Source organism: Acomys minous (assembly GCF_964271855.1).
Source record: "Acomys minous genome assembly, chromosome: 2".
NCBI lineage: Eukaryota > Metazoa > Chordata > Mammalia > Rodentia > Muridae > Acomys > Acomys minous.
In genome coordinates, this window is record NC_140484.1 from 55,738,383 (window position 1) to 55,762,748 (window position 24,366).

Consider the following 24,366-nt stretch of genomic DNA (forward strand, 5'->3'; position numbering starts at 1 on the left):
GCTGGAGTGGATCCTGCACTCCCTAGTCACTGGCACAGGGTTCTTTTTTTTTTTTTTTTTTTTTTTGGTTTTTCGAGACAGGGTTTCTCTGTGTACCCTTAGCTGTCCTAGACTCACTTTGTAGACCAGGCTGGCCTTGAACTCACAGCGATCCGCCTGCCTCTGCCTCCCGAGTGCTGGGATTAAAGGCGTGCGCTACCATGCCCGGCTTGGCACAGGGTTCTTTATGCTGTGCCTCCTGTCCCTTGCTGTATTGTTGGCATCCTGTCCCTCACTGTGTTGTTGGCATTCCGTGTGTCTGTGGTAGTTCTTTTGACACTTAGCCTGTTGACACAGCGGTTTAAAGTCAGCTGAGAGGGAGGTCCTCTGAGATGTTGGATCATTTGTGTCTCCTGTTCTAACCAAACCACCTTCCCTTCCCTCCCTTCCTTCCCTCCCTCCTTCCCTCCCTCCCTCCCTCCTTCCCTCCCTCCTTCCCTCTCTTCCTCCCTCCCTCCTTCCCTCCCTTCCCTCCCTCCCTCCTTCCCTCCCTTCCTCCCTCCCTCCCTTTCATGCTGGGGCCATGTAAGAGCACTATGCTACTGGTCCCCAGCCTTTTCTCCTCTTTTTTGGGATGGGGGATGAGTGTCCTTGCATTATTCAACTACCCTTGAATGCTGTCTTGATGCCTCAGCTTTCAGATTGTAGATTGTAGGTCTGTGCTACTAGGCTTCATTATATGGTTCTTTCTTCCCCCCAAGACAGGGTTTCTCTGTGTAGCCTTGGCTGTCCTGAACTCGCTTTGTAGACCAGGCTGGCCTCAAACTCACAGAGATCTGCCTGCCTCTGCTTCTCTGAGTACTTTGTTCGCAGGTGTGTGCCACTGCAGCCGGCTGACTATTTGGTTCTTTAAAATCTTATTTTCACCATGCTTTTAGACCTCGCAGGTGGAGAGTTTGAGGCCAGCCTTGTCTACAAAGTGAGACCTTAACCCAAACAAACCAACAAACAGAAAGGTATTTCTTAAAATAGAACCTGAGTCACATTAAAAAAAAAAAGGGGGGGGGTTATATGTATCTCCTGCTCCCTACACAGCTGCCCCATCATTAGTGCCCTACAGAGTCCTCCTGTCTTTGTTACTGTCTCACAACCAGCCTGCTCTGCTGTGTGGTGGTTTGGTTTGATGGTGAGCTTCCTAACTGTTGGGATTACACGTGTTGCCACATGTGCTGTGTGTCCTGTGGGAAAGGACCTGGATCCATCATTACAGACTGAAAGGCTGTGTCTGCTCATCTCTTCCCCTATGCTCCTGCCACTGCTGATCTTCATGTGTCTCTGTAGACAAGCCTTTCTTTCCCAGATGTGACTGAGTTGTGGTTGCACAGAAGGTGCTTTTCCAGACTGGCCTCTGTTTAAAATAGAAGAACTTTGTTTGTTTGTTTGTTTGTTTGTTGTTTTTTTGAGACAGGGTTTCTCTGTAGCCCTGACTGTCCTACACTTGCTTTGTAGACCAGGCTTCCCTTGAACTCACAGAGATCCGCCTGCCTCTGCCTCTCCAGTTCTGGGAAGGTGTGTGCCATCATGCCCAGCTTGAAGAACATTTTAAAAAATATTTTATTTATTTATGTTATGTATGAGTGCTCTATCTGCATCCCAAAATAGGACATTAGAGGGAACAGATGGTTGTGAGCCACCATGTAGTTGCTGGGAATTGAACTCAGGACCTTTGGAAGAGCAGCTAGTGCTCTTAACCCCTGAGCCATCTCTCCAGCCCCTCTTTTTTTAAATTTAAATAATTTATTCAGATTACATCTCCATTGTTGTTCCCTCACTTGTATCTTTCTGTTTCCCCCTCCCTCCCTCTTTCACCCTATTTCCCTACTCTAGGCCTGTGACAGAATGGGACCTCCTCCCCCACCATATGATCACAGCCTATTAGGTCTCATTTTGGTAGCCTGCTTCCCCTTCTTCTGAGTGCCACCAGGCCTCCGCACCAAGGGGAAGTGGTCAAATATGAGGCACTAGAGTTCATGTCAGAGTCAGTCCCCACTCTCCACACAACTGTGGAGAATGCACTGTCCATTGACTAGATCTGAATACGGGGAAGAACATTCTTATTTCGTGCCAAAATGTGAGAGATTGCCCCCTCCTCACCTCCGTATGCATACCACCACCGGTCCTCCAGAGACACCTGCTGGGCGCCTCGCTCAGTGAAGACAGCATCAGAGTCTGTGAGGTGAAGGCTTCACAACTGCAGCTGCCAATCACTAATAGCAAGCTGTTCACCTAGCTTGTGACATCCAGGATCCACATAGTACTCCTCAGCCTCAGTCAGCTTGCCAGGAACGCACACAGAACTCTAGGAAACAACTGAGGTGCATTACTGATTTATTAGTCCCAGCCAGCTCACTCTTGCAGGCCCTGAGCGTAACAGCCAGGTCACTCAGGCAGGCACCAAGCATACTAGCCAGGTCACTCTTGCAGGCCCTGAGCTTACCACCTGGTCACTCCTGCAGGCCTCGAGTTTCAGCTATTCAGAGCTTCCCAACTGGGTCCTTTGGTTTTTCTTTGTGTGTGTGTGTGTGTGTGTGTGTGTGTGTGTGTGTGTGTGTGTGTGTGTGTGTTGTTGTTGTTGTTGTTGTTGTTTGTTGGTTGAGATGGGGTCTTTTCAAAGTCTAGTCTGGCTTCAAACTGATCGTCCTTCTGCCCCGGCTTCCTAAATGCTGGGATTACACACGTGACCACCACAGCCCACTTGCTTTGGGTTCTGTGAGCCTTCATGATGCATGTATGTTTGATTAGTCTGTCACAGGCCACTGGTGATCAGCCTGGCCTCCCTCCTCTCCCTTCCCTTGGCAGCTGGAACTCTGTTGATAAGCAGACCCCATTTCAAGGCTGTCCCCTCAGTGGAACAAAAGATGCTCCTATAACTAGGAAATGCCAAATATTTTAGACAGATGTCTGCAAATATTTCACAGTACCACTGCTTCGTATAGAAATGCTTGTTTTTAAGTTTACTCCATGCCTTTCCATAGCCTGACAGCTCATGTTTTGTTTTTTATTTTTTTAGCACTGACTAATATTCCATATTCCATTGTCTAGAGGTAGCCAATTGTCTATTTGAAGGGTATCTTGCTTCCAGGTCTGGCAGTTGGGAGTAAAGCTTTGGTAGACAGACAGCTGTGTGTGGGCTTTGTGTGGATATAAGATTTCAGCTCTTTTGGGTAAATAACAATGTGCAATTGCCTGATCATATGGCAAACGAATGCTTATTTCTTAAAAAGCTGCCAATTCTCTCTCTCTCTCTCTCTCTCTCTCTCTCTCTCTCTCTCTCTCTCTCTCTTTCTTCTTCTTCTTCCTGAGACAGGGTTTCTCTGGGTAGCTTTGGCTGTCCTGGACTCCCTTTGTAGACCAGGCTGGCCTCGAACTCACAGAGATCCGCATGCCTCTGCCTCCCAAGTGCTGGGATTAAAGGTGTGCACCACCAGGCTCAGCTTTTACTCCCCCTCCTCTCCCCCCCACCCGAAGACAGGGGTTGTCTGTGTAACCTTGGAGTCTTGGACTCAAGTTTGTACTCCAGGCTGGCCTCAAACTGGCAGCGCTCTCACTGCCTCTGCCTTTGCTTTCCTTAATGCTGGGATTGAAGGCATGCACCACCATGCCCACCTGCCAACCATCTTCTGAAGTCTGCACAATTTTCTACTTCATTGGCCTTGAAGGAGTCCCCACTGCTGTGTCATCAAGAGTCCAGAAAACCCTGGCACCTTCACAGATTTGGGGCCTTGGCAATTGGGTTGGGTTTATTATTTATTTGATGTGTATGCAGAGATCAGAAGGACTCAAATCCTTTGGCTCTGCAGTTACAGGCGGTTAGGAGCCACCCATTTTGGGTGCTGGGATCCAAATTTGGGTTGTCAGGGTTGAGCAGCAAATGCTCTTAACCTCCTAGTGAGCTCTCCAGCCCCTGTGCTGTGTGTATTTTATTTTGAGACAGGGTCTTTCTGTTAACCCTGGCTGGCCTGGAACCCATGTAGACCAAGCAGGCTTCAGACTCACAGAGATTCACCTGTCTCTGTCTCTCGAACACTGGGATTAAAGGTGTGTGCTACTGTGCCTGGTGCTGCTGTGTTTTAATTTGTAGCTTATTGATGGCATATGTTATCAAACACGTTCTCGTGACTGTTTTGGAGCGACTTTAAAGAATATTTTTAAAATGTTGATCTCCAATTGTTCATTGCCACTTGTAGCAGGTATGTTTCTGTTCCTATGATAAAGCACCATAAACAAAGGCAGTTTAAGGAGGAAGGGGTTTGGGGGGTCTTCTAGGGGGTGACTTATGGCTCCAGAAGGGGTCCACAATAATGGGGGAGGCACGGCAGCAGGCAGCCAGAGCAGGAAGCTGAGAGAGCAAACTGGAAACTCAACGCCCACCCTACTTAGGTACTTCCACTGGCAAAGCTCCACCTCCTTCCCAGACAGCACCACCATCGGGGACCTGTGCCTGTAGGGCCAGCCTCCTTCTAACCACCCACTGCTCTACTGATTCATCGAGTGATCTCGTAAATTATATTTTTATACACTTGTCAAGGTGGGTGCACAGGCCACCATGTGAACAAGGAAGTCAGGAGTTGCTTCTCTCCTTCCGCTGTCTGGGCCCTAATGATTGACCTTAGGTCGCCAACCTTGGTAGCAAGTGCTCTTCTCTGCTGAGCCATTTTACAGGCTCACAGTGGGTGGGTTTCCTTCCTTCCTTCTCCCCTCCCTCCCTCCTTCATTCCCCCTCCCTCCCTCCCTTCCTTTTCTTCCTTCCTTTCTTTCAAGGTTTGTTTTATGTGTTATTTTGTGTTACTGAGACACATTCCTGAGGAAACAACTTACAAGGAGAAATGTCCTGTTGCCTCAGCTTCAGGGATGCTTTGAGCCTGGGGTGAGACCACAGAGCATGGCAGGAGGGTGGGTTGGAGGAGGACGCTACTCTTGTGACTATGGGACTTCCTTCTGCTAGGCTCCACCTCCTCTACTTGACAGCCTGTCAGTGCTGAGCGGCAGCCCTGGGGCCTCTTCTTTGATACACGCTGACATCTGCATGCACTGTGACCCTCACAAGTGGTCCTCAGTTTCCCTGCTTATCTGGAACAAGCTGGAGCTGGCCAGGGTTGGCTGTTCCTTCTTCTGGGTATTCTTTGCTCTGATGAAGTGCTGGTGGGTTCTTCATTGGTTAAGTAGCTTTCCTGAAGTCAGTGTCATAGGTCATTGAGTATAATAGAACACTGAGGCTTGCTAAGTACAGAAATCTATTCCTTATAGTTCCGGAGCCTAAAAGTTCGGGATCAAAGGATTCTCCATTATCCACTGTCAGGGGCAGAATGGAAAGAGGGAGCATGTGTGGGGAAGGTCACCTCTGGCCCTTATACAGAGCACATTAATCAGTTCATCAAAGATCAGTGACCTAAACACCTACTGACCCCACCTCACACAGTGCCAGCATTGAGTCTGGGCCACTGGGGAACATGAAGCTTAGGGCGGTCAGGCAGGCAGGCCTTGTCTCTACTTCAGAAAGACCCCTCTGCTTTCTGTCCCACAGGTAACACAAGCTCATCTCTCTTAGTATCAACCATGAGAGCCTGGTGGGGTTCCTAGAGGTAAAGCATGGTGACTGGTCCTCTGGTTAGGGGTTTCAAGTTGAAGGTTGGTATTTCATCTCTTGTCATGTTGAGAGCAACTTAGTCCCTAGAAGTGCCCAAGCCCATCGACCCCTGCTCTGGACGGCCTGCATGGACTTGAGGTCCAGCCTACCTCTGTACCTCACTCAGTAGCCAGTTTCTGGAGCAGCTGTTGAAACCCAGCCTCCCATTTCCTGTCTACTGAGTGATCTTGGCCAGGCTACCTTAAACTCAGTGTAGCCCAGGCTAGCCTCTATATGCTCCTTAGCTTCCCAAGTGCTAGGATTGCAGATGTGAGGCCCAGTGTCTTAGCTTCTTTTGGCCTCTGTGTGGTTGCTGCCTCATGGGCTTCCTTCCCTGGAAGTAGTCCAGTAGCCCACATCTGCCCTTTCCAAGCTCACTTTGGAAGCAGTGCCAAGTGGGTACTGTCACCCAGCAACACATCAGAGTGGTCACTTTTGGAAGAGTGCTGTGTGTTGTCACTGACTGACCTGAAGTAGGTGACTCCACCCCCTTTGCAGGCAGTCCTGGCGGTCAGAACACAGAGCCCTCCTCGTAGCTCCCAAGGGCATGCTGCAGTCTTGTGTCCCAGCTGTCTGCCCTCTTGCACCCCAGGCTCTTCTCACTGAAGTCAGATTCACTTTCCTAACCTCCGTCTTCTGCCCAGCACTTCTGACCATCCACTGGTGCTGATGTACAAGCGACATCTATCTGCAGGAAACGTGTAGCTGTTCAATGCAGGTTTCTGGGCTTGAGAGATGGCCCAGTGGTTAAGAGCAAGTTTGGTTCCCAGCACTCACATGGTGGTTCACAGTGACCTGAAACTCCAGGTTCAGGGGATCTGATGTCCTCTTTTAGCCCCTTTTTATACCTACACTCACATGGCAGGTACATATGAATACACATGAGTAAAAATAAATCATTGAAAAAAGGTGCAGGATTCCAGTGTCCCCTAGTCCCCCAGCTTGTGGTTGTTGGCTGGGCTTTGTGGCCTGCCTTCCCGGCCCAAAACACTGACAATGTAGGCTTCAGGGTACACAATGGCTTTGGTGCCAGGACCTTTGAATGGACTAGATTTTAATGGCACCCATTTTCCTGGCATGGGGTGCCTATGGAGCCAGCTTTCTCCTAGACAAAACAGTTCCTATTAGTCACACCTCTTGGCCAGTACCACTCCAGAGGACAGGCCGTGTGGGTGTGACTAGGCTCTGAATCTTCTCTCTTCGGCAGCTTTGAGAAGCACTGTTTGAGAATTCTTAGTGGGAAGTCCAGCTGTTGACTGCTTAGAACAGTACTTGTTCCAGACGGGTCCAGTGGGGTCTCAGAGGTAGTGTACAGGGTGTGCTACTTGGGTACACTTTTGTCTGAGCCCCTAAGGTCGCCTTGCTGGCTGCCAGCTCCCAGTATCAGCAATAACTGAGGACAGGATGCTGTACTGTAAATCTTTTTCCTGTTTCTGCTGCCTAGCTCCTTCTAAAGACACTCTTGTGGCTTCCTGCTGTCTCTTAAGATGACCAGGTATGCATGTGCCCAGCTCTGCTCTGCCCTTCTGGTTGCCTTCCATTTTAGATGACTTCAAGTCACCTAGCTGCCCTGCCTTGTCCTCTGGAGTGTGTACTGGCTAGTAGACTTTATGTCAAAGTTTCACACTTGCCTGAGCTATCTCCATGTCATCTTCTGGCTTGCTGTTGCTTACCATCTGAAGGTTATATTTTTTCTAGACAGGACACTTGTAGACAGTACTTATCTGTAAACTCATGCTATTTTCTTTCTTTCTTTGTGTGTTTATTTGTTTGTTTGTTTTGAGCTAGGGTCTGTTTATGTAGTCCTGGCTGTCTTAGAACTCACTATGGATGACTAGGCTGGTCTCAACCTCACAGAAAGACTCTGCCTCTGCCTGCCAAGTGCTAGGATTAAAGGCATGTATCTCCCTTCTGTATGTTTGTATGTATGTATTTTTGAGACAGGATCTTGCTGTGTAGCCTAGGCTAGCCTCAGATTCATAGTAGTCCTCCTGCCTCAGCCTCCCAAGTGCTTGGACTAAAGGCATGAGTCTCCATGCCCAGGTTCCTTTTGCCTTTTCTGTATCCTCTGCCCCTTGATATGAGGAAGAATGTGAGCACCCTGAAGAGCTCTGCTTTGCTACTTCCAGGAACACTGACAGCAGCACCAGCCTATACGGTTCCCTGCATCCTTTCCTGTTGGTGTGTCGGGCCCTCTGTCCTCCCCGGTGCCCTTGCTCTGCCAGGTTATCTGCATGTTGCCCCTCTACTCTTTGCCCTTTGCTTTGTGCTCCTATGATGGAGTGCAGGCTGCCTCTATGGCCTCCACAGCCCTACACTGCTGAAGGTACCATGCTCAAGACATTGCTCCTGGGAGGACGAGGACACTTTCTCACCCAGCACAAGAGCAGTTGGAGCATGATTCTCACCAACAGCCCAACAGCAGGAGATGGCAACTCATGGATGCCGCTCTGCAGGGCTGGTTTTGACCTCAGGGCACTAATTGGCTCCTGCTGGCTTGCTCTTTGCTTGCCTAAAACCTAGCCCATATATGGGTATCCTTTCTCTTAGGTTTTGCTGGAAGAAGCAAAGGACTTGCTCTCTGACTGGCTGGATTCTACAGGTGGCTGCGAGGTCACAGACAATTCTATCTTCTCCAAACTGCCCAAGTTCTGGGAAGAAGAGTTCCACAAAGATATGGAAGCCTTGAATGTGAGTGTCTTGGGTTGCCTGATCTTTACCTTCTCAGGGCAAGTCCTGCTTTCCGGGTTCTGATTTTGGTAAAGCCTCCAAGCCTGGGATCCACGATGTCTTTATTTTGCAAGCTCAATGAGTGGCCCAGCAAGCCTCGAACTTGAACGAGGAGCGAGGAACTGCTTCCTCTCCTGTTTCAGTGTTTCATGCATATTTTTCCTATAGCTGGCACTTAGGACTGCCTAGAAAAGAAATCAGAAATCCAAGGTGGAAGCCCGCTGTGGCAACACTCTCCTGTTTTCCCAGCACACAGGAGGTAGAGACAGGAAGGTTTCAAGTTCAGGGTCAGTCTGAACTGGGTAGTACGATTCTGTATCAAAAATAAATACCTTTTAATTCCAGCACTTGGAAGGCAGAGGCAAGGTGAATGACCCTGTCTAAAAAGAAAAAAAAAAAAAAAAAAAAAGGAAGGATAGAATGAGCGAGAATAAAAGAAGCAAACCAATGGGGAGCAGCTGGGATGGAGGACTCCCCAAAGGCAGGACGAGTCCGTCACAGTCTTCATGACTGTGCAGCCTGTGCTCAGGCCCCAGACAGGGAAGGAACAGATCTCTCATCTACCATGTGTCTCTCCTGGTGAAGCGTTTTTCCAGCCTTTACCTTTTGTTTTGAAATAGGGTTTCGATGAGCTATCTCTGTGGGCCTCGAACTTGTGATCCTCTTGCCACAGTCTCCCAGGTAGCAGGGATGACATTACCTGTGCAGTCAGTTCCAGCAGTCATGTGCTTTTCAGGGAGTGAGCTCAGCAGAGGCTGACGTTTTAGACTGGTCAGGAGAAGAAAGCGCTGAGACTCTGTCCCCACAGGTTCTGGCTCCTGATGTCCTGACCCGCGTCAGCGAATATGTGCCAGAAATCGTGAGCTTCGTCCAAAAGATTGTGGACAATGGTTATGGGTGAGCATGACATACCTCCCCTTCCCTGCCAGGCCACACCGCCCCATGAGGAGAGAGAGTCTGGGTTCGGGGATCTCCTCTTCTCATCCCCCAGCCCAGCACCTGACCTAACTCACACTTTGCTCGAGCTCTCCGGCAAGATTTGGGTTATGTTAAGGATGAAGTCTTTGCTTCTTGCGTATGCAGTACGCCGTTGTCACAGGCACTTAACTGGGAAAATGCCACTTTGCTAGTGAGTCAGGAAACAAGTTGGAGAGGCAGAACTGGTCACAAGCCAGCTCCCAACAGCCATTCTTTTGAAGTATTGTCACAGTCTTCATGACTGCCCAGAGTGTCCTCAGCCTCCTCTCCCTGCAGGTTCCAGACAGGGAAGGACCAAGGCTTTCTGTCTACCATGTATCTGTTTTCCCACTGAGCCAGCCAGTGTTGGGGACATCGGGCTATCTGATGCTGTCAGGAAGACCTGGCCCAATATCTGCTTGGAAGCTGAACAGGGATGAGCATAGGCTATTGGGGCCAGGGCAGCATGATAGTAAGCTTGGACATCAGTACCACTCGGATACCTTACGAGTGTGTGTGCTGTTGCCTGGCTAAGATTTTAGTGGAGGCACCACCCCACTCACGGTTACTGCTCTAGCATGTCTGACAAGTGGAAACTTTCCTGCATCACTAAAGTTAGCCTTTTCAGAGGAGTCTCAAAGGGAGTTAGGAGGGGATCCTGGTGTTGCGGGCAGCGCTAGGCACCTGCTGACTGCATCGCTGGACCTGGTCTCAAGTCACTTCTCTGCTTGCTGGCTGCACAAGCTAGAGAAGAGAGGACTCAGCCTGCTGCCACTGCCTCCGAAGTGACAGTGCTACCTTACCCTACATGACACATGGTTGGAGGTCTCCAGGAGACAGTGGTCCAGCCCAGTGGCAAGCTGGATCAGAGAGGACATTTTTCAGTGCTAAAATATAGTAGAGACACGAGGAGAGCCATGACAGGATCACAAAGTAGAATGAATGCATGAATGCAGACAGAGAGGAGAAGGTGGGTCACATGGGGCTGTGCCATCAGCTGAGGATGTAATTGAGTGGCTGTAGTACACCGAGCGGGACACCCTGCCTGGCACTGAGGCCAGCCACCTCTGCCTCAGGAGGCATCCCTATCGCTCCTGCTCAGCCCATGAAGCTGTGGCTTCTGGCCAGCTGCAGAGAGCAGAGGTTTGGTGGCCTCCGCCCTTGGCACTTCACAGCCCTTCATGCTTTCTCTCTGGTGTTACGGTGTGTGGCTGAGACCCCTTTTCCTCTTGTTTCCAGCTATGCTTCAAATGGGTCTGTCTACTTTGACACAGCCAAGTTTGCTGCTAGTGAAAAGCACTCCTATGGGAAGTTGGTGCCCGAGGCTGTTGGGGATCAGAAAGCCCTTCAGGAAGGGGAAGGTAAGAGCTCACAAAGCGGGGAAACAAAGCTAAGGTCCTCTTCCTCACTCATGGCCTGCCCCGTCTCTACCTCTTGGTCATGGTGGGTGCCCATGTACACCTCACAGGCACATGGAGAGCAGGCTGCTTCCCCTAAAGGAATGCCAGGAGTTTTCTGTTCAGAACAACATTGCTTAAGAAACAGAGAAGTCAGCCCTATGCTGTCCTGACACAGAGTTCCTGGGCCTTCAACTGCCACAACAGGCATTTGGCAGCGAGGTCTTGGGCCTGGCCCTAAGCCGTTCTGATGAGGTACCTGACACAGAGGCCCCAAAGCCTATGACAGGGTGTGTGGCTTAAATGTGTGTGCAGTGATGTACGTGCAGTGATGTGTGTTTGGTGATCTTGTTCTAAGTATTTTAAACACAGGTGTCAGGGTTTTCCTGGATCAGGCAGAGTCATGAAAACACGTTTGAGATATGTTCATCCCACAGTGAAGCTAAGGACAGGCTCACAAAGCCCAAGGATAGGAAAGCACCCTGTCCTTAAGATGAGGAATTACTACTGACCCCCTTGTTTCTAGAAGTCAGTCTAACCTTAAAAATGTAGGCTTTGTATAGAAAAAAAACAGCTTTAGGGCTCTAGTCTAAGGAAATTCCAGAGTTGAAAGGCCCAACAAAATAGCACAAAAACCTTGGCAAGAGAGACTCTAAGCCAGTTTAACATTGATATTGGGTCCAGTGGTGGATAGGTGTGGGTTTTGGTATTAAAGAGGTGACTCCATGGTGACAAAGCTGAGGGAGCTCCAGGGCCACACACTGACACATTCCTAAAGCCAGACTTGCAGATTATGCAGAATCAAAGAAGTTGTGTAGGCACCGGTTAACAGCAGAGCAAAAGTTTTGAATATGCTAACACACATGGTTGAAGGAATCGAATAACATCTTTCCTCTTTTAAATTTTGTTTTTAAGCCGGGCATGGTGGCACACGTCTTTAATCCCAGCACTAGGGAGGCAGAGGCAAGCGGAGCACTATGAGATCGAGGCCAGCCTGGTTGAGAGAGTGAGTCCAGGACAGCCATGGCTACACAGAGAAACCCTGTCTTTAAAAAAAAAAAAAGTTTGTTTTTAATGTATATACTATTTGCTTGCATGTATGTCTGTGCAACATTTGCATGCCTGATGCTCGAGAAGGCCAGAAAGTACAAGTATCCAATCCTCTGAAATTGGAATTACAGACGGTTTTGAGCTACCATGTGGGTGCTGGGTAGTGAACCCAGGTCCTCTCAAAGAGCAGGTCCTCTCAGTGAGCCATCTCTCCAGTCTCTGGGGTGTTTCCCTTTAAGCCCCCAGACCACAGATCAAGTGCAGAAAGAAGTCTGAACTAGTCCCAAACAGTCCTCCCATTGTCTGACCAAGGTGCAGTTATGCAAAGCCTCCACACTGCAGGCATGGGAGACTGGCAAGCTACCTGAGGTTTCTACTCCTGAGTCCTTCAAAGGAAAAGGAGACCCTGGGGCTACAAGAAGCGGGTGTATCGCTGACCGTCAAGCACGTGTAGCTGTGAGTAAGCAGAGAGAAAGAAATGAGCAGGGCAGTCAGGCAGAAAACCAGCAGAGGAGGAGCAGTGCGTGGAAAGAGAGAAGATGGGGGAAAGGTAAAGGCGGGTTAGTGAATGATTTTCTCTACAGACACAAATAGCACAGAAAACCTGGCTGCTAGCCTAGATTGTGAAAAAGGGGGGAGCTGAAAGAACATTTGTGTACCTTGAGAGCCGTGGTTCTGGATGCTTCTTGCTGACAGAAGATTAGCGGGAAGGAACTAAAGCCAGACTGAGGTCTGTCCTAGGTACCCCATGTATGTGCATTTCTTCTTCTGGGTTCCTTTTTCCAGGAGGCTGGGTTGAGAATCTGTTCACAGAGTTTTCTTCAGCCTAGCCGTGGAGTTTTCCTCAGCCTTTGAGCGGCTGGCTGAGGAAGGCCTCTTTGGCAGGGAGGGAGCTTTCCACTCAGATTCCCCAGCTAGAGAGAGCACAGGGTGGCTGTGCGACTTAGCCAGATTGAGAGCCAGGGTTTGCACCCTCCCTTCCAATGGGGGGAAGGGAGCCTCACATTTGAGAAAAGGCCAGAAAACCGAGCTGCTGGTTAAAATAAAGACAATAAAGAGCTAAATTTTAATTTACTAAACTATTGTTCTGTCCACTCTTAATAAAAGAAAGACAGTGATAGGGAGCGAAGGAGGGAGAAACAGGGGAGAGAGCCTCCCCACCCTCTAGGTTTTTAACCAAGGGTATGCAACCAGGACACCGCAGGGCTTGTCTCCAGGGCAGCTTTGATATGTGTTTCTTCAAAGGGCCAGTCTTTGACACACCTTTCGGCCTAAAGACTGTGTGGTCTGCTTTGAACCTTGTCTCTTCAAGGAACTAGCCTTTTGATATCTTTAGGGTCTTGTGGACGGTTGCCAGCAGAGGGAACACCCGCCTATTTCCCAGCACAAAGCTTACCGGGAGGGAGGGGGCTTCTCCTCCACCTACAGTCAAAGGCCCACACTTGTGAAAAAATTATTTTCATTCTGCAGACAGCACATCAGCATGTTACAGTGCTTGTCTCTGGGCCAGGAGTTGATGACAGGAGTCCTGCACACGGGTTCTGCAGTCAGTGCATGTCCCACATCTGGAGCTGGTTCCCACATCTGGAGCAGGTGTTTCAGGGTGCCCTGTCAGTGCCTCCCTCCCACCACAGCTCGGGGACATCAAGCCTGGGCACTTAGCTTCTGAAAGATGGAACTGCACTCAGATCCTGAGTTAGCCTCTTAGACTAGCAAGTGTCCTTCCTTTTCCAGAGCTTTCCACAGGGCTCCATGGATGTAAAGATTGGGTAGACCCTTGTAGCCAGGGCCTGAGCCTGAGAAGGCGTTAGCCCTTATGTAACGTAGACTTGATCCTCAGTGTGGGGAGCCAGGTCTCCATCTCCACAGCAGCTCTATCTGTAGGTCCTTCCTGGACTAGAAGATACTGCCATCCTCTTGGGTCTCCAGCCGTCTCACACCTGTGTGCTGCTGTCCAAGTGCCTCTGGCCAGTGGGTCCCTCCACCACCCCTGAGAGGTCTCAGAACAGGCAGGAAGTGCACCTAGCAGGCAACCTGCTCTTTCTCAGCCATTTTACCAGGTGCTTTGTGAATCAAGAGAGGATGTCACCACTGACCTCAGATTCCATAAAGTGGTGCACAGCAGCTCAGCTACACCTTGGCACCTCTGGAAAGCAGCATGCTGGCAGCTGTGTGTGTTGTTGACCCTGGGTTCCCACATGCATAGGCCAGGTTCCCCAAGCTGTGCTCCAGTGAGCCACACACTTTAGTTTTAGCCCAGAGTGCAGTGACCTCTCCTATAGACATGGAGCTTGCAGCTGAAGAGGCAGGCGTGTCTCTAGGACCCCACAGTTGCTGAGTCTGTGCCTCAGAATCCGGCTTAAGAGCTGGTAGGCAGTGATTGGTACTCATGTCTGTCACAAGTTAATTAGCTAACAAGAAAGGTTGACTTGGGCACCCAGAAGCGAGGTGCTAACACTCCAGTAGGCACCTGCTACTAAATCACCTTGCCTGATCCCCTTAACCGTTCACAGGTGACCTGAGCATCTCCGCTGACCGCCTCAGTGAGAAACGCTCTCCCAACGACTTTGCCCTGTGGAAGGCCTCCAAGCCGGGAGAGCCATCCTGGCCTTGCCCCTGGGGAAAGGTGAGTGAGCTGCTGTTGGGAGCAGGGGCAGTGAGAAGAGGTGGTGTCACACTACCATAACTCTGTTGGTGGGTGCTAGGAAAGGATGAGCAGTGCTGCTGGGCCCAGTACCTGGTTCTGGAGCAATGAGGAGCTGCAGGCCCGTGGGGGCTGGGTCTCTGAGTAAGCAGCTTCTCTTCTCAGGGCTCAGTTTCCTGGTCTGTTAGTGGGGTGCAGTCAGAGTGGCTGCCAGGGAGGCTTCTGCTCTGGGTTTTTATGCATGTAAGTTGATGCTCTTGGAGCTGGAGTTCCACATGACTGTGTGACATCCTTGACTTGGGTGGATGTGACTATTAGCCACTTGTTGAGTGCTTGGGGATCTAGAAATAAACCCCAGGCTTTAGATCAGCCACAGCACAGAGACTTGACTTTGAACTATATAAACAGATTTTCCCTTAGTTTGCCCCTGTGAAGATTTTGAACTGTTGCAGTGATGTTCAGAGGCTTGAGAGTCATTTGTTTAGGTAGTAAAGGCCTGGACAGGTTTGAAATGGTCAGCAGGGCCCTTTGTGTTTCCACAGGGTCGTCCAGGATGGCACATAGAGTGTTCCGCTATGGCAGGCACGCTCCTGGGAGCCTCAATGGACATTCATGGTGGAGGGTTTGACCTTCGCTTTCCCCACCATGACAACGAGCTGGCACAGTCGGAGGTAGGTAAAGACAGGTTGCCTTTCTCGAAAGGGGGTGTGCTGTCCTTCCTGCTCTGCTGGAGAGACAGCAGCAGCACCCTTGGGAAGAGCCTCCTGATGAACTTGACATCCATGTCTGGAGCCGAGGGAGAGTTGAACCCTAATCATTTTGTCTGAATCCCAGTGATAACAGCTTGATCTTTGCTAGCAGTCAAGCTTAGGTTCAAACCAGCGGTGTCTTGCTGACAGGTTTCCAGCACATTCTTTCCAAGCCCCAGGTGCTCCACTTAAGAAAGGTGGCACCTACCTCATGCATGGTGCATGCAGAAGACACCATGCGTTGAGTGTGCAGCACCTCTTGAGGTCTTCTCCTTGTACTCAGGCCTACTTTGAAAATGACTGCTGGGTCAGGTACTTCTTGCACACGGGCCACCTGACAATAGCCGGCTGCAAGATGTCCAAGTCACTGAAAAACTTCATCACCATTAAAGATGCCTTGAAGAAGCACTCAGGTAAGCACAGCTCTTGCAGAAACCCATGGCATAGGTAGGTACCAGCAGCTGCTTGGGATTAATGGCTGCCATGTGTCTGCTCTCCAGCACGGCAGCTGCGGCTGGCTTTCCTCATGCACTCTTGGAAAGACACCCTGGACTATTCCAGCAACACTATGGAGTCTGCACTTCAGTATGAAAAGTTCATGAACGTGAGTGCCCAATTCTTTCCAGAGCTGGAGGGCATTGTGGGTAATGTGTGTTTTCTGACATAAGCCAGGGCATAGTGGTTGAGTGCCACTTTCTGAAACAGATAGTTGCAAAGTGAAGGCTATGTTCACATGCTGAACATTTCATTCTGACTCAGGCGTCCTACCCAGGGAGTAGTCACATTTCTTTCTGTCTAGAGGAAGAAAGGGTTCTGTGTCTTTTGGAACTGTGTGCATTGTGCTGACAGCTCTCCCCTCAAGTAACATCATGTCGGTAGGACATCAAGTGTCTCTAGGTAGAAGCTTGTCCAAATGCTACTAACCTGACTTCCATAACTTCAGGAGTTTTTCTTAAACGTGAAAGACATCCTCCGAGGCCCTGTAGACATCACTGGCCAGTTTGAAAAGTGGGAAGCTGAAGAGGTGGAACTCAATAAGAAGTAAGGTGGAGCCTTCTCCTTGGTGGTGGGTGCGTGCGTACGTGTGTGCGGCATGTGTGCGTGTGTGCGTGTGTGTGTATGTGTTTGTGTGTGTGGCGTGTGTGTGTCTGTGCGTGTGTGCGTGCGTGTTCTGGGCTGGCTGAGGGTCTCTCCATCAAAGCTTGTCCTGGGTAGCTGGCCAGGCCCTGTCACATGTCAGAAGTGCAGTGCCTGCTGATGGCAGTGACTCTGGTTGTCGGACTCTGGAGAACTTCTGTGGTGGAGCATCAGGCCTGACTGTTGCTTCCATTCCTCTTTCTTGCTCAGCTTCTATGACAAGAAGACAGCCGTTCACGAAGCCCTGTGTGATAACATTGACACCCGCACTGTCATGGAAGAGATGCGGGCTTTGGTCAGTCAGTGCAACCTCTACATGGCAGCCAGGAAGGCTGAAAGGAGGAGGCCCAACCGGGCTCTACTGGAGAACATTGCCTTGTACCTCACCCACATGCTGAAGGTGAGCCTGGCAACAGGCCCATCACGGGGACTTAGCTTCTGAGTGATACTGGAAGCGCTGCATGCTGCCTGATACCATCCTGGTCCGAGGCCTCCCTGAGTTGTGGTTAAAGCCTCAGAGCCACCTTGTAGTTCACAGCTGTTGGTCTCCGCTCTGCTTCTGTCTTGGAGTTTGAAAAGCAAAAGCCGATGACAAGACACTGATGCTTTGAGCACATCTCAGCAGAGCGTTTCTGGCTCCAGGCCACCATGTCCTAAGGCAGCACACCTGCTGCCTGGGCCAGTGGGACTTTCCCTGCCTTACCCGTCCGTCCTTGTTATCAGCCTCCAGTGGCTTCTAGCTGGGAGAGGGTCTCAGAGCCAGGGTGCAGTGTGGATGGATGCAGACACTTTGAGATAGGGATACAGGGTTTGATGTGGCTCCTTCCTACCTCTCTCTAGCCAGTTGTGGGGACTGACCTGGCTGCCTATCCCCAGAGAAGTCAGAGCAGTTCTTTTTGTTTGTTTGTTTGTTTGTTTGTTTGTTCGTTTGTTTTTTGGGTTTTTCGAGACAGAGTTTCTCTGTGTAACCTTGGCTGTCCTGGATTCATTTTGTAGACCAGGCTGGCCTTGAACTCACAGAGATCCGCCTGCCTCTGCCTCCCAAGTGCTGGGATTAAAGGCGTGAGCCACCACGCCCGGCCCCAGTTCTTTTTTTTCCTCCAAGACAGTGTTTCTCTGTGTAACAGCCATGGCTATCCTGGACTTGCTTTGTAGAGCAGGCTGGCCTCAAACTCATAGAGATCCACCTTTCTCTGCCTCCCAAGTGCTGGGATTAAAGGCATGCGCCACCACAACTGGTGTCAGGACAGTTCTTGAGCTACTGGCCATGGGTGACACCTCAGCTCTCTCTCTATCCTATTAATCCTATTTACAGTTTGAGTCCTATCTGTTTCTTTCCTCAGATCTTTGGAGCCATAGAGGAGGAGACCTCTCTGGGTTTCCCAGTTGGTGGGCCTGGAACCACCCTGAATGTAAGTAGAAGACACCAAAGGATCCTCAACTGGCCAGCTGCTGTCACCTTGCTTATGCCACCGTCTGCATGCCTTGAGGTCACCTATCCCTTTTCACAGTAGTTCCTCTGTATGTGTTCATGCCTGCGTGTGTGTGTGTGTGTGTGTGTTTGTGTGTGTGTGTGTGTGTGTGTGTGTGTGTGTAGAGGTCAGGGATCAGCTTCAGAAGCCACCTGCCTTGATTTTTGAGACAGGGTCTCTCACTGACCTGGGACTTACTAATTAAGGGGAGCCATCAGTCTCCAGGGGTTCACCTGTCTCTGCACCCCCAGCATTGGGATCATAAGCATGTCCTATCACCTAGCTTTTTTATATAGGTGCTGGAGATCAAATTCAGGTCCCCAGGTTATAAGTGCTGTGCAGATTGTTACACTGTGTAGTTTGGGGACTGATGGTACATGTTCAATACAAATACACAATTTGTTTTTCCTCTAGATATTTCAACCTAAGTGTCTTAGTTAAGGTTTCTAATGCTGTGAAGAAAGATGACCACAGCAGCTCTTATAAGGAAAACAGTTCATTGGGGCTGGCTTTCAGTTCAGAGGTTTAGTCCATTATCATCACGATAGGAGACACAGCAGCATGCAGGGAGACATGGTGCTGGAGAAGGAGCTGAGAGCTCCATACCTTGATGCAGAAGGAGACTGTGAGCCACACTGGGCACAGCTTGATTGTAGGAGACCTCAAAGCCAGCCCCCACAGTGACATAGTTCATCCAACAAGGCCACACCTCCTAATAGTGCCACTCCCTATGGGCCAAGCATTCAAACACATGAGTCTATCGGGGCCAGTCTTTTTTAAACCACCATAATAAGAATGTAGAGTGTGGATGCTATCTATAATCAGTGGACACTTTCCTAAAGGTCCTGTGTTCTTATTACCACAGTACTATCCTGGCGGAATTCCTACTATTCGTCTTTGCCCCACAGAGCTGGGCAGAACCCTGTGCCAAGCCAGGTCTAGGTTTATACCATCCCAGAGTCCACCACACAGCCTGATCCCCTGTTCCAGCAGCAAGTGCCAAGAAAATGGAAAACCGTGTCCCCCTAGAGTATCTGTGTACGTCTGAGGATGCAAAGAAGCCCCCGTTAGAACAGACCTATGGTCCACAGCTGGCTTCAGCATTTGCAGGTCTAGTGGGCTGATGGGCACATGTGTCGGTTATGTTCCTCTGCAACATGAGGACAACTCTTTTAAAATTCCCCTCCACCCTCCTGCAGAGAGCACTCTTTAATTACAAAATTAAGAAAGTGTATATAAATATTTAGATGGAGCATCTGCTATGCGAATGCAAACAGTAGCTCAGTACAAATGGAAAGACAAAGCTGTCTCAAAGCTGCTTCCTACCAAGGAGGCACCCGAGAGGCCCCTCCTCCACACAGGGCTGTCAGCTCTGAGCCTGCTCCCTTCAAGGAAGAGGCTGCAGTGTGAGCTGTTGCTATGCAGGCTTCTAGGCCTTTCCCTGATGGGAACACTGCCGGGGCATTTTAGAAATTCACTCATGGCTCCTCTATCCTCTTAACAAAAACACGGCCAGCTTCCTTCATTTCTTCTTCCTTCCTTCCTTCCTTCTTTTCTTACTTTTTCCTTCTTTCTTTCTTTCTTTTTTAAAAAATATTTATTTATTTACTGTTTATACAGTATTCTGCCTAAATGTGTGCCTGCACGCCAGAAGAGGGCACTAGATCTCATTGTAGGTGGTTGTGATCCACCATGTGGTTGCTGGGTATTGAACTAAGGGCCTTTGGAAGAGCAGCCAGTACTCTTAACCTCTGAGCCATCTCTCCAGCCCCTAGCTCTTTCTTTCTTTCTTTCTTTCATTTTGTTTTTGTTTATTTGTTTGCTTTGAGACAGGGTTTCTCTGTGTAACTCTATCTGTCCTGGAACTCACAGAGATCCACCTGCCTCTGCCTCCCGAGTGCTGGGATTAAAGGTCTGTGCCACCACACCCAGCTCTTTCTTTTTAACATTTTGCTTTTACTTGTCTGTTTCTGGGATTGGATATTTGCATAGAATGCTGGTGCCCTCAGAGGAAGGCATCAGATTCCCTGGGGCTGCAGTTCCAGGTGGTTGTCAGTCACCTGATAGAGATGCTAGAAACTGAATTTGAATTCTTTACAAAGCCACGAAGAGTTGAACCATCTCTCCTGAACCATCTCTCCAACCTTCCCTCTTTTCTTTGGGGGGAAAAAAAAGACATAACTCATAGGTGAAAGTTATTCTGTCTTTGAACTTGAAAGTAGTCTTTAGTCATCAGCAGCACTGTGGTCTTAGGGAGGCATCTTAAGATATATCCTGTGTCCCCAAGTATCTCATTAGCCCCTTGTAGTTGGCTTGTAGGAAGTAGTAGCCACAAATGCATGTGGTAAGCCTACGAGGCCAAGCAGCCTCTGTTCTACATGCAGCTCCCGTTGTGAAGTTCAGGGGCTGCCTCCCAAGTTTAAAAGTTCTGTGTGAGCTAGAGAGGCAGACCTGATCCTAATCCTTTTGTGCCCAGGTAGAAGCCAGGCAGCAGGAAACCAGCCCCAGAACTCTTGGAGACAGACCTTGCCCTCCATAGAGCAAGAGGCCTCCTTTGAGCACTAGAAGCCAAGGTTAACTGTATGGTGACTAGCCTATTTAAGCTGTCCAAGGGATTTGGAGATAGGGTCTGGTTCACTCCGGAAGTCCAAAGCCTCTGTTGCAGTGAGATAGTTCCCCTTGTCTGTCTGGTGGAGGCCAGTGCTAGTTAGCTCAGACTGCAGGCTCTCTTGCCTTCTAGCTGTGCTTCTCCTGCCTCCTTATCTTGGCTCTGCAGCTACTGTGTACTTGACACACTGGGAGACCCTGCTCAGAAGCCCCAGAACTTTTTGGTCCTGGAGATAGAGAAACACACTGTAAGATAGTTCTAGATTCAGACTTCTGTTTTGGGTCTTGTCTTGTCCAGTGTGGCTCTAGGTCCCCGGGCTTTATCTTCAGTGTCATTGTAGGTAGTGACTATTAGTGTGCCTATAAGCTGATAAGGAGACTAGTCCTCAGCAGGCCCACATGTGACCACAAATGGTCAGTGCTTCCTGGCAGCCCATTGGAAATGGTAAAGACAGGTTTCTGGCAACTGTGTCTGTCTTGAGGAAAACACATCATGTCTGCAATGGACAGAGTAGTGTCTGCTCTGAATTGTATCCTGCTGGAAGCCCAAAGACGATTTTTGCTCCCTGGAACCTTTATTAGGTACTAGGAGCCAAGGTGTACAGTATGGTGGCTAGCTTCTTTAAACTGTCCAAGAAGGCTGGGGATAGGGTCTAGCTCCACTCCAGCACATGTCACGCTCATACTACCTGGTGTGACAAGGACTTGTGGGCTTCAGGACATAGGGCAGGATGTATCCAGTGGCATCTCCACTGAGTTGTCAGGTATTCAGTTACAAATGCAGCAGTGGCTCTTATGACTCAAACCCGTTCTTTCCAACAGCTCGAGTCCACAGTCATGCCCTACCTACAAGTATTGTCAGAATTCAGAGAAGGCGTGCGAAAGATTGCTCGAGAGAAAAAAGGTAAGGCCCCATGCTGGCTACCTCACCCTTGCTCACCCTCCGCTGGGTTACCTATGATAGCTGCCCTTGGTCTGTGGGTGTATAGCCTCATGCCTAGCTGGACCTGCTTTACTCCAGTGGCCCCTCAGTGCAGCATTGTACTGGGCCAGAGTTTCTTTTGACTTAGAACATGTCAAGCGCAACTTTTCCTTGGGCCTGAGTGTCTGGTATCTGCATAGCTCTATGTTCTGACAGAGGCAAGATAGAGGGTCCTGTGCACAGCCAGCATCCTCTTGCCCTTTGGTTTGCACTGGGTCTCCTTTCTGTTACTGGTGACCCAGGCTTGAGACATTGGAGAGTAGCTTGCCCTGCCGCAGTCTCAGGATGCTCGGAGAAACTCCTGCTGGAGCCAGAGCTAGAGTCTTATCACTGCTCTGCCTGGTGCATGGTGGTGCCAGGCTGCCTATGCACACCCATCCCTTCATCCTCCAAAGTCAGGAGTTGTACGCTTTGAGAGATAGAACATTACATGGGGTGCCAAAAACCACACCACTCTTTGTGTCAGGTGGTTCTGGAGAATCATCTGCTACTAGCCCAGCTGTCCCCAGGAGGCACTCTATCATAGAACCTTGTTCAGGGAAGGTTTCTTTGCCTTACTAGGTGCCACACTGATTATGAAGTGGCTTGCTTCTCAGCAGGAATGCTACTGGCCATGGCAAGGGCGGCTTCCAACTCAGAGAGCCTCTCCTGCCCAGTCCTGCAGTAGGCTTCCCTCCTGCTCCCAGGCTCAGCAGCCAGTTTCAGACCTGAACTTCCATGGCACTGGGGACCCCAGCAGCCTGGCTGTATCCTCTGTGAGTCATGTAGGTGACAGTACCAGGCCTCTGCCAGTACGGGGCTAGGCTCAGGCAGGCATATAATTTATTGAGGTGGATAAATATAGCAAAAGTGATCTTTAGATCAGCTCTCAGCATTCAGTGTAAGACGCCTTGTGCTCCACCTCTCCCCTCTCTGCAGAGTGCAGCCTTCACTGTCACACAATGTTGCTGCTGCTGCTGCGTGTGCCTTTTCCACGTGTGTGTGGAAGCCAGAGGTGGAATTTGAGTGTTGTTCCTCAGGAACCATCACCTTCTGAGCAGAGTCTCTCGCAGGGACTTGGGGTTCACTGACTCAGCATGGCTGGCTGGCCAGCAAGCACCAGGGAGCCACCTGCTTCCCTCTCTCCAGTGCTGGGATTGTAAGCTCACAGCACCACACCTGGCTTCCTCCATGGGTGCTGGGATTCAAATATGAGTCCTTCCTTATGCTTGTGCCGCAAGTACTTTTTACCCACTGAGCGTTTTCTCTGTTGAGAGAGGAGGAGAGAGAATTGCCTCGTCCCAGCCTTTGTCTTTTTGGTTTCTTTTCTTTTCTTTCTTTCTTTCTTTCTTTCTTTCTTTCTTTTTTTTTTTTTTTAGGCAGTGTTTCACTGTGTAGCCTTGACTGTCCTAGAACTCCCTCTATAGACCAGGCTGGCCTCAAACTCAGAGATCCATCTGCCTCTGCCTCCTGAGTGCTGGAATTAAAGCATGCACCACCACCACCACCACCCAGCCTTCTTGTCATTTTTAAAGTTTTATTATTTGCTTACAAGTTTTGGTGGTGGCGATGGAGGCTAGCTAAGGCTAACTTGGAAAGGAGCCCACAGACTGCAGATGTTCTTATTTCTAAGCAGAGTTTGCCTCTTAAGGAAGATCCTGCAAACAGGACTGGCAGCCTGACTGACCTATGCTGTCTCATTTCACATGTCCTTCAGTGCCATGAGGTTGTGGCCATAGAGTGACTAGCCTGACACCCTTGGGTACATTTCCTTCAGGAAAAGGCAGAGCTGTTGTGGTGAGAAGAATCACCTAGGACCAAAGCCTGTAGGACTCTTGGTTCCTAAGTGCAAGGGGACTTGGAGTCTCAGCCTGAGGAACGAGGGAGTCTGTGTGTGTCTGCTGCGGACCATGGTGCTGGCCTTGCAAAATCCAGTCCCTTACTTGAGTTCTTCGCCTTCCAGTATCTATCCTTTTACCCACCACAGAGAAGGATGATGCAGCTGGTCGTTGAAAGTCCTAGCACCAACAGAGAAAGCAGACTCAGAGGTTAGGAATGGTGAAGGCTTCAGTGACTGGCCACACCCACAGTCCTTTGATTCCCACCTGCTCCGTCTGCTCAGCTTCCCTGTCTCTGGCTCCTTTGCCCTCAGTCTCTCCTGTGTGTTCTGGCTCAGTCTTGGGGCAGCCACTTCTTGTGGTGGCTGAGCCAGGTCTGACCAGGCTCACCAAGTTCCCTATTAAGCGATCCAGTGTCATCTCTGAGGTTGGGTGCAGATCCCTTTCTATGTCTGTGACCCCTCCATATCTGCACCTGGGGGTTAGACTAGAGTGGCGTCTCCAAGTGAGACAAGCAGCAGCTGGAGGGCCACCCTAGCCACCAGACCCGATTTGAACTCTGGATACCTTTCACTCCAACTACATTCTGATTTGGCAGGGGGCAGAGCTGGAGAGGGTCGGGGGAGTGGAGTCTTCTTACTGAGCAACCAAGGACCTCTTAGCCCTCAGACACATGCACAAGAGTGCTGAGGTGGGCCAGTGGCAAGTGTGTGAAGAGTCAGTGTTAGGGGAGGGAAGAGCCCTTCAGGACATCAGGGTGACTCAGGGGAGAGTCCATGAATAAGTGTAGCATTTACCTGGAGACAAGCATCAGAGGACATGGCCTCAGTGCTGAGCCAGGCTGGTGATAACCATAGCTTTGGGTGTTAATGGAGCCTTTTCATCATGGGATCAAGTTTGGCCATAACAGGCTCTGGACAGCCTGACTTCTTCCTGCTCAGCGTCTCTGGGAGCAGTCCACAGAATGTTGTCAGACAGGTCCTGGTTTCCAGCACTGCTCTGCAGAGCTAGAACAGCGGCTGTCCTCATTAGACCCTCTGGGCTCACCATGAGGGTGGCTGTGGCTTGTGCTCCACATTGGACTTGTGTGGCAGTGGTGGCACCGGCAGCCTCCAGGCTTCCTGTCTTCTCTCCAGATCTGGCAGCCAGTACCCACTTG

General features: G+C 50.0%; 1 protein-coding gene across 2 annotated transcripts in view; it reads left to right on the forward strand.

Moving 5' to 3' along the window:
* CARS1 (cysteinyl-tRNA synthetase 1) overlaps nt 1-24,366 on the forward strand; it is a 54,489-nt gene that overhangs the window by 24,771 nt on the left and 5,352 nt on the right. For both annotated transcript variants that reach the window (XM_084770320.1, XM_084770321.1), the window contains 11 exons: nt 8,216-8,356; nt 9,204-9,292; nt 10,592-10,713; nt 14,313-14,425; nt 14,986-15,114; nt 15,476-15,605; nt 15,693-15,796; nt 16,136-16,233; nt 16,540-16,729; nt 17,673-17,741; nt 21,231-21,312. In XM_084770320.1, coding sequence (XP_084626446.1) covers nt 8,216-8,356; nt 9,204-9,292; nt 10,592-10,713; nt 14,313-14,425; nt 14,986-15,114; nt 15,476-15,605; nt 15,693-15,796; nt 16,136-16,233; nt 16,540-16,729; nt 17,673-17,741; nt 21,231-21,312 — 1,267 coding nt within the window. The remainder of the gene's footprint in view (nt 1-8,215; nt 8,357-9,203; nt 9,293-10,591; nt 10,714-14,312; nt 14,426-14,985; nt 15,115-15,475; nt 15,606-15,692; nt 15,797-16,135; nt 16,234-16,539; nt 16,730-17,672; nt 17,742-21,230; nt 21,313-24,366) is intronic.